This window comes from Branchiostoma belcheri, unplaced genomic scaffold (assembly GCF_001625305.1).
Source record: "Branchiostoma belcheri isolate BF01 breed outbred unplaced genomic scaffold, Haploidv18h27 scaffold31, whole genome shotgun sequence".
NCBI classification, from domain to species: Eukaryota; Metazoa; Chordata; class Leptocardii; order Amphioxiformes; family Branchiostomatidae; genus Branchiostoma; species Branchiostoma belcheri.
Window position 1 is genome coordinate 416,120 of NW_017803921.1, and position 8,773 is coordinate 424,892.

The 8,773-nt window shown below is 44.7% G+C and overlaps 2 protein-coding genes across 2 annotated transcripts in view; one reads left to right on the forward strand and one right to left on the reverse strand.

Annotated features, from left to right (window-relative positions):
- Positions 1-3,720, reverse strand: part of LOC109474675 (retinol dehydrogenase 14-like) — a 4,082-nt gene extending 362 nt beyond the window's left edge. The window contains exons 1-4 of the mRNA XM_019775023.1: positions 3,423-3,720; positions 1,896-2,087; positions 921-1,199; positions 293-509 (exon numbers count right to left, since the gene is read on the reverse strand). Coding sequence (XP_019630582.1) covers positions 293-509; positions 921-1,199; positions 1,896-2,087; positions 3,423-3,534 — 800 coding nt within the window. The 5' untranslated portion in view covers positions 3,535-3,720. The remainder of the gene's footprint in view (positions 1-292; positions 510-920; positions 1,200-1,895; positions 2,088-3,422) is intronic.
- LOC109474676 (retinol dehydrogenase 14-like) lies at positions 3,716-8,470 on the forward strand. The gene is made up of 6 exons (XM_019775024.1): positions 3,716-3,819; positions 4,724-5,008; positions 5,522-5,713; positions 6,086-6,361; positions 7,100-7,316; positions 7,749-8,470. The coding sequence occupies exons 2-6, from the start codon at positions 4,897-4,899 to the stop codon at positions 7,849-7,851; spliced, it is 900 nt and encodes a 299-aa protein (XP_019630583.1). The 5' UTR covers positions 3,716-3,819; positions 4,724-4,896; the 3' UTR covers positions 7,852-8,470.
- The last annotated feature ends 303 nt before the right edge of the window (positions 8,471-8,773 follow it).

The following is an 8,773-nucleotide window of genomic DNA, read 5'->3' on the forward strand; positions in this document are numbered from 1 at the left end:
TCCGCAAATAGGAGAGGATGTAGGACTCGGGAGCTATAATAGGTTTGGTAACCAGGCTAGCTTGCTCAAACACAGTAAGGGAAACTGTAAAGACTAAAGTAAGCTTAAGGAAAGCACAAGACATACATACAACTTATGGGGGTGGGGTTAATTACCTGTAGTTCAAGCCAGATTTTTTCTTCCACGGCACCTTGGAGTAAGTTCAGAAAGACAGGGAAGAAGGATAAGTCGAAAGAAATTAAGGAACACACAAACACACAGAAGTGATAGAGATATTCGAGGTAATAGCTACCTGTAGTACAGGCCAGACTCGCTAGAGAGCGCTTCCTCCACGGCGCAGTTGATGATGGTCTGGGCGCCCTGCACGGGTGTTTTGGCGAACGCCGCCATGCCCAGGTAGAACATGGGCTTGAAGACGGTGAACTTCCAGCCGTAGAGTTCTGGCAAGGTGCGCCACAGTTCCGTCTTCACCAGGCCAGGGTGCGCCGCGTAGGCCGTCACTCCGGTCCCTAGCATGGGTGTTAGAGGGGCATTGTGTTACAGTCTCCACCAGACTCCTTTTGCAGGCTAAATACATAGTAGAAATCGGCCTAAAAGTTGTTTATTGGCCAAAGAATAAATAGTAGAAATCGGCCTAAAAGTTATTCATTGGCCAGAGAAGTTGGCCGCCCAAAGAAGCTCCATTTTGCCTGCAGGCTTATTATAATTATGTTACATTTTTGCACCAAAAAGTGTACACTTTTATAGTGATTGTCATCTTCAACATCCAATTTTCAACAAATTTGTGCTATCGTGTAAGATATCCGTCACCGTGAGTTACAGCTGCGAACACACAAACACGGCCGAAAACAGAACCTTCCCGCGGAAGGATATGTCCTTCCCCAGAGGTAAAAAAAAGGTTGATAACAGATACAGCTTACCTTCCAGTCGTTTGGCCAGTTCACGTGTGAAGAGAATGTTCGCCAGCTTGCTCTGCGCGTACACGGGAAACGCCACGTAGTCCTTCTCATAGTTGATGTCCTCAAAGTTGATGCCCTTAGACGTCTTGTGGACGCTGGAGGCCACGACAACCACACGACTTGGAGCCGACTTCTTCAGGAGGTCCAGGAGGAGGTTGGTGAGGAGAAAGTGGCCCAGGTGGTTCACCTGGAGCTGCGTCTCAATCCCGTCTTCTGTTGTAGACTGGGGGCAACAAATACCTGCGAAAAAAAGTTTACAGTACTTCCTACCACAATCGAAGTACGTTACATACATGTACTTTGCATGTAGAATGTGCTTCGTAGAACGCTGCACAAAGTGTTTATAATATAACAGGTGACTGTGTTAAACGTTTTGCTGGCTTAACTCCAGTCTTATATAATAGCATTAGTCCAATTCTAGTCAATTTTTGAGTTGCACATTGTCATCACACTCACGCTACATCCATTGTTCTTCTAAAGAACTTCGAACGAACCCACCACAAGGCTCAAAGGTCCACTTTTGGTCAACTTTTTATGTAAAGGTCAAAGATTTTTCTACAAAAGATGGACTCACAAACGGGGCTGGAATTGTAGGAAAACTGCTCACTTTGCCATTGAATAAAAAGTTATGTTTGATTTCTTCTTTGAAACCCTCTCAAAACGCGGCAAATGCCATTTCGGAAGGATCGTTTTTCACAATTTTCCCGGGGAGCATGCCCCCGGCCTACGGTGCTCGCTGGTCCCTCAGACAGTGGGAAGAACCCCCTATTCAAAATTCTGGCTACGGGCATGCTGTACATAGTTGAAACATACACAGCACTTTTTTTGTAAAACTACTGTACGAAATATCTTTTGACTTTCCAGTTTTTCTTTACAGCTCTGTTACGACTGATTCAAGAAATCCGGTTTCAGAAGCAACTTGACCACTTCCCAGACCTGCGTTGTTGACCAGAATGTCCAGACGATCCTCCCCTTCCGTCACCTTCTGGGAGAACTCACGAACCGAGGACAGAGATGCCAGGTCCAGCTTCAACGTCATCACGTTCTCGTTCCCAGTCTCCTGCACAATCTGCGCCACAGCGGCCTCAGCTCTGGTCTCATTCCGACACGCAAGGATCACTTTGGCTCCTGTTAAGAAATGTCTATTAGTATTATTCATAACATAATTAATGCAACGAAATGATTTTACCTCGCAGATAGTTTGAGTTGACATAGCTAGGTCGGGAGCAAGATCGGCTGGTGTTCGGCGAAGTCGACTACTGGTCGGTTGCGCCAGCCGAATGTTTCAAAAGTCGGGAGTGGACTTTGTACCTGTTTTGTAATATTCTAAGAAATGACATGCAACGCTGTTTAATCTACTTGCAAAACTAGAGTACATTTGCGCGCCAACCAATGCATGTGCATTTTAGGGTATGTTTGAACTTGACACGGGTGTTTGTTCAGGTACGCAATTTACAGCAACGGCCCGTCAACAGACTGGATTTCAACAGCGTCCCAGCGTCTGAATAGTGTTTACATAGCCTATTAGGAGTGTTTGCTTTACAAAGAACGCATCTAGGTAAGAAGGGCAATATAAAAAGATTATAGAGATAAGTTTATTGCAAGTTCTTGCCCGTGGGCTAATTGCAAGTACATGTAAGTGGACATACAAAGAACAGACAATGTGTAACAATACAGCATGTAACTACTCTAGCCTAAATATTGGAATCTAATGTTTAACTCTAGTTCTAACTTATTGGGTTCGGCTTCTTTTTTCGGTAATACATGGGTCGCACACACCACTAAGGGGGGCCTGCAGGGGGGGGGGGTCCCGACAACGCTCTACGCTGAATTCGGAAACTTCTCGATTACGCTTGACGATAAATTCCAAGTGGCCACAACGCATTACGTAGAAATACAACGGCGAACAAGCTCTACGCAAAATGCGCCGAGCGGTCCGTCTACGCTCTACGAAGAATTAAAATGCCCGATTACGCTCTACGGAGAAGGGCTTGCGGGCCCCCACTAAGTTCTCAGCCCCTGCCACATTTTAAAACCTTTCCCAGAACACCAAGGTTGGCTGAGGTTCGGAAGCTGTCTGACCAGATTTAGGCCCGATTTACACGTGCGTCGGTTCATATGTGATTTTTTTATCGTGTAAACAACCTCCGCCACAGTTTTTCTGTGGCACGTCCAGGCCGCGCCTATCTTTCTGCACAAACCGAATCGAATTCCTGTTAATTTGGAGTCAATTTTGACTCCCGGACACGCCCCAAACACTGCTGACCCACTCCCGAACACCAGCCAACCACTAGCCAACAATGGCCGACCCCCTCAAGACAGGTAGACCAAGAAGCAACAGTTATTCTATCTAGGGTCTGCGTATTGCATATTGGGCAGGAGAAAATTCTAGCATCCAGGCTAGCAGTAACGTTACACATGTGATATATATATATACACAGTATACTATAAGTCAAATCTTACCCCTCCTTGCCAGGTCCTTCGCCACCTCCAAGCCGATCCCTGTGTTAGCCCCCGTCACCACGGCTGTCTTGTCTTTCAGGGAAGCTTGGCTCGAACATTTAGGCGGGGCCATGGTTCTAGTAACGAAGTCTAAGTCGTCACCAAACAAACTCTCCTTCTTCTAGGAGATTGAAGCAGTTTGCGTTGTTAGGAACTAGGTCACCCCCAGGGAATGGCGGCTACAGCATCGTATCTGCTGCCGACAACTTCTGGGATGTTTCCCTGTTCTTCTGCCTGACCTCTGACCTGGCGGTAGGGGAAGGGGGTATTGAAATTCGGAGTCTGTGTTGGGTCAAGGTCCTTGGTTGGGTTGACCTTCACAACGCTACTCAAGGACGTTACTCGTATATGCTAGCAGGTAAAGTCGTGTATCTTTTTTGATCATGGGAGTGTATGTATCTGTCTTTGTGTGTATACATTGGCGTGGGGCATTTTAAATGCGAAAAGCCGCCGCTCTACCCGGTGGCGTTTTCCGGACTGTTGCTTTTGTTCCCTTGGGTTGCATAAGGTAATTCTACCCCGAGACGGGTCACTGATCTTACATTGTGAATCCTTACGTACGGGGTTTTTGTCTGCAATTGTTAACGTTACGATTTTGTCGATCGTGACTTTATGATGTGGTCATCATGTTCGTAACTATTGACTTTAGGTTATCCGTTTAATTGTCTACAGTCACGAAAGCATTAGATTCATTGTAGTGTGTTACGCTAAAGGGCGATTATACCGGCTATACAGATACAGATACAGTTGCATAAGATTGTTTGCGAGTAGGTCAACACTTGCCACAGCAAGTAAATTTTATGGATGACATCCTCCGCAGACTCCAAATCTAATGCGATAGGGCGAAGACGAGACAAAAAAAACAAGATTCCTACATTTTCAAATGTTGACATTAATGCGCACCCTGATGCCATCCATAAAGATTACTTGCTGTGGCCTTAATACACATTACAATGCCCTGACCCTATCTGCTGCGTCATAGGCCAAACAACATCATACCATCCAACAGGTGGTCGGAGGTCTGCTTTAAATAGCGCTACGCTTACAACAACTGTACTTCATGTGCATACGTAGGAATGCAAAGTAGCAAAGTGAAGGTCGTCTAAGGGTAACGTGACTTGGGTTCAAACTTCAGCCATGGCCCCGCCTACATTCTCGGACCAAGCATATACGAGTAACGTCCTTGAGTAGCGTTGTGAAGGTCAACCCAACACAGACTCCAAATTTCAATGCCCCCTTTCCTCTAACCCCCCCCCCCCCAGGTCAGAGGTCAGGCAGAACAACAGAGAAACATCCCAGAAGTTGTCGGCAGCAGATACGATGCAGTAGCCGCCATTCTCTGGGGGTGACCTAGTTCCTAACAACGCAAACTGCTTCAATCTCCTAGAAGAAGGAGAGTTTGTTTGGTGACGACTTAGACTTCGTTACTAGAACCATGGCCCCGCCTAAATGTTCGAGCCAAGCTTCTCTGAAAGACAAGACAGCCGTGGTGACGGGGGCTAACACAGGGATCGGTTTGGAGGTGGCGACGGACCTGGCAAGGAGGGGTAAGATTTGTCAAACTTTGGGTCAATTTTGACCCCCTAAAAAGCCCCAACCATTGCTGACCTACACCCAACCACCAGCCAACCGTCCCCAACCATGGCACAACCTCCCGTTCACTCCCGAATGTTTTAACATTATGAAACATTCAGTTGGCGCAGCCGAACAGTAGCCGGCCTCGCCGAACACCAGCCAACCACAACCGACCTTTGTTCCCGACTTCTCCCAACCATGGTTGGGTGGAGTTTGGCAGTGTTTGGAATGACCCCATATTTGGCTACGTGTGTCAGAGGCATTAATCAACCCAAACTATCGACTTTTGTTTACGTTAATGTCTTAATCAAAATGGAAATTTTCAAAACAGGTGCAAAAGTCAACAAAACAACAAGCGCACCCGTGTCACTTCAAAAATACCCAGGCTACCTTTAAAACACACATTGTGTGGCCCGAAAATGTCTCTTAGTTTCGCAAGTAGATTTAGCTTTATGGATAATATTTTTTTAATATTCACATGACAGGAGCCAAAGTGATCCTTGCGTGTCGGAATGAGGCCAGAGCTCAGGCCGCTGTGGCGCAGATTGTGCAGGAGACTGGGAACGAGAACGTGATGACGTTGAAGCTGGACCTGGCATCTCTGTCCTCGGTTCGTGAGTTCTCCCAGAAGGTGACGGAAGGGGAGGATCGTCTGGACATTCTGGTCAACAACGCAGGTCTGGGAAGTCGTGAAGATTACTTTTCTTGTACATATTTTACCGAAGTAACATCAGGCAAACAAGATTCACGGCAATTATGTTTGCTGCGTTTCTTTTGGGTCTTCTAGTCATGAAAGTAAAACATGTCTTAAACAAGCCTATCCTCTGTACAAAGAAAAGCAGACAAAATAGAAAGCCAAACAAAACATACTTTTAAAAAGAGCCAAAATAGAAACAACTGAAATAGGTCTAACCTCTGCTTGGAGAGTACGTATTAACATTTGCTTGCTAAAGTATAACCCTGTTACTAACGCACAGTTGTCGCGATCAGTATATTGTATGATGTGAACATATATCTATGGTACTGAAGTAGCGTTCCATGACTTGCAGGTATGTTCGGGGCCAAGTCTACCACAGAAGACGGGTTCGACACGGTACTACAGGTAAACCACCTGGGCCACTTCCTCCTCACCAACCTCCTCCTGGACCTCCTGAAGAAGTCGGCTCCAAGTCGTGTGGTGGTCGTGTCTTCAGCCGCGGAGAGCGCCGGAAAAATCGACTTCGAAGACATCAACGCCGAGAAAAGCTACGACGCGTTTCCGGCGTACGCGCAGAGCAAACTGGCTAACGTTCTGTTTACACGGGAACTGGCGAGGCGACTGGAAGGTAGTTTTAGCCTGGTTACCAAACCTATTATAGCTCCCGAGTCCTACATCCTCTCCGCAATTAGAGAGGATGTAGGACTCGGGATCTATAATAGGCTTGGTATAACAGGCTAAGGTAGTTTTGCATGTACAATGTATTACATAATCTATACTTTCCTTCATTTCCTCTGTAACTAAAATGCGAGAACTTGAATTCGAGTAATGTTGGCTACTGTGTCTTGTTTTGTCAACCCTGCTAATTGCTTTTATCTATCAATCTTTTTCTTACAATATCCTCCGTAAATAATTTCATCAGGTTGGTGAACGATTAAATAGCTCTTTATTCAAGACCACTTGTTTAACAGGAGCTTATTTACGATGACCGTCTGTCATATTCATCAGAGCAATTATCGAATTAAGTAAGGCTCTTGTCAATCAAGTGGTTGTGAAAAAGGAACTTTATTTTTGTTACTTATTCAAAGAAATAAGGGGGAAGACAGGGAAGGGAGAGAGAGAGAGAGAGAAACAAGGGTGAACTCGGAGTACGAAAGACCAAAGACAAAAGATCAACAAGGCTTCATTGGGTCAGTTTTCATCGTTTAAAACCCATCTCTCATCGTTCAAAACCCAAATTTTCATCGTTAAAACCCCCAATTTTTCATCGTTTAAACCCCAATTTTTCATCGTTTAAACCCCAATTTTTCATCGAGGGAGGGGGAAGGGGAGAGAGAGAAATTAAGATAAATCTTCTAACACCCAGGAACTGGAGTGACGAGCTACGCCGTACACCCAGGGTTCGTGAAGACAGAGATCTGGCGCACGTTACCGGGCATGTACGGCTGGAAGTTCACCCTCATCAAGCCCATGTTCTACCTGGGGATGGCGGCGTTCGCTAGAACACCCCTGCAGGGGGCCCAGACCGTCATCCACTGCGCCGTGGAGGAAGCGCTTTCTAGCGAGTCTGGCCAGTACTACAGGTAGCTTGGATACTTCACATGTTTGTGTGTCTAACATATTTGTGTGTCTTAATTTCGCCTATATGTTTTCTATATCTACATGAAAAGAAGTGCCGTTGAAAATACACTCTCCAGCGAGTCTGGCCTGTATTACAGGTAGTTAAATCTTGAAAACCTAGGTACCTGCATCACTTCTGTGTTTGCGTGTGTCTTTATCTGGCCTTGGTTTGCTTTCCTATGTTTTGCTATACCTACTTGAAAATGAAGTTCCGCGGAGAAGTCTCTAGCGAGTTTGACCTGTACTGCAGGTAGCTTTACTTTGAATAGCTTATCGCTCTAGCCACTTGGGGTCTAAACCTCAAAAATAATTCTTGCGCCTCTCGCGTTCCTTTTCTATAGCTTTCTTTCCCATTGACAAACGATGTCACATGACGTCATGTTTCCGTTCCACAGTGACTGTGACGTCAAGCAGCCTTCCCAGAAGGCCATGGATGACGCAGTGGCGCGTCAGCTGTGGGACGTGAGCGAGAGGATGACGGGATTGTCTTCTTCATAAGCCATAATCACAACTACGGGATGACGTGTTTCTTAGAGCAGACCTTGTCCGATTTCCTTTGGCAACTTTGCCTTTTTTTCTCTACTTCTCATTCACGTATAAGGCCAGGTAACACCAGGAGTTCTAGAAAGGTCTAATGCACAGAACGGGTATAACAACAGGCCTTAGCCCTGCATGTTGCAAATGCACATTACTTGCCACCCAACACAGAATACACAACGACAGAACCATTGAATATGATACTCAGCACAAGGCATAGAATTGTTATATAGACTTTCCAAGCCTATGATATTACCAGTGTATAATTTGCTGTACATTATTTTCCTATTTATGAACTCAAGTTACACTTAAGGGTACATAACCATACATACATGATCAAATTATATATTGAACGATTAAAATGTAAATTACAAAGTCTCGTTATTGAATAATATTAACGTCTGTAATGTTGGCTAAAAATCATAACAAAACACATGAAAAATGGTACAATGATACAATTGAGTTCAACTTTTATAGTCACTACAAAGATAAACATCAATATCATAATACACCATGTTATATAACTTTTACATCATTCATTTCATGAAGACTTACGTATATGTCATAAATATTTTGCTTATACTCGGACAAAATTAAAACAAATCATAAGTAAGGTAGAGGAACGTTAACTAAATACTAGTATTTACGTATCAATTGCCCAAGAATATATGTTTTAGGCACATGTATTAGGAATAGTATGACATGACATTTGGCTGTATACCATAAAAAACGTTTGTATCGTGTAACAGTTTATCAACAATTAATTTGGCAATACGGACACCTTGGTCGTGTTCTTGCAAAATACCGCTCAGAATTAAGGAGTTAAACGTCTGTAGAGATCTAGTAGACGAGGGTGTCCTGAAGAAGTTTCGGTAAGTTGACG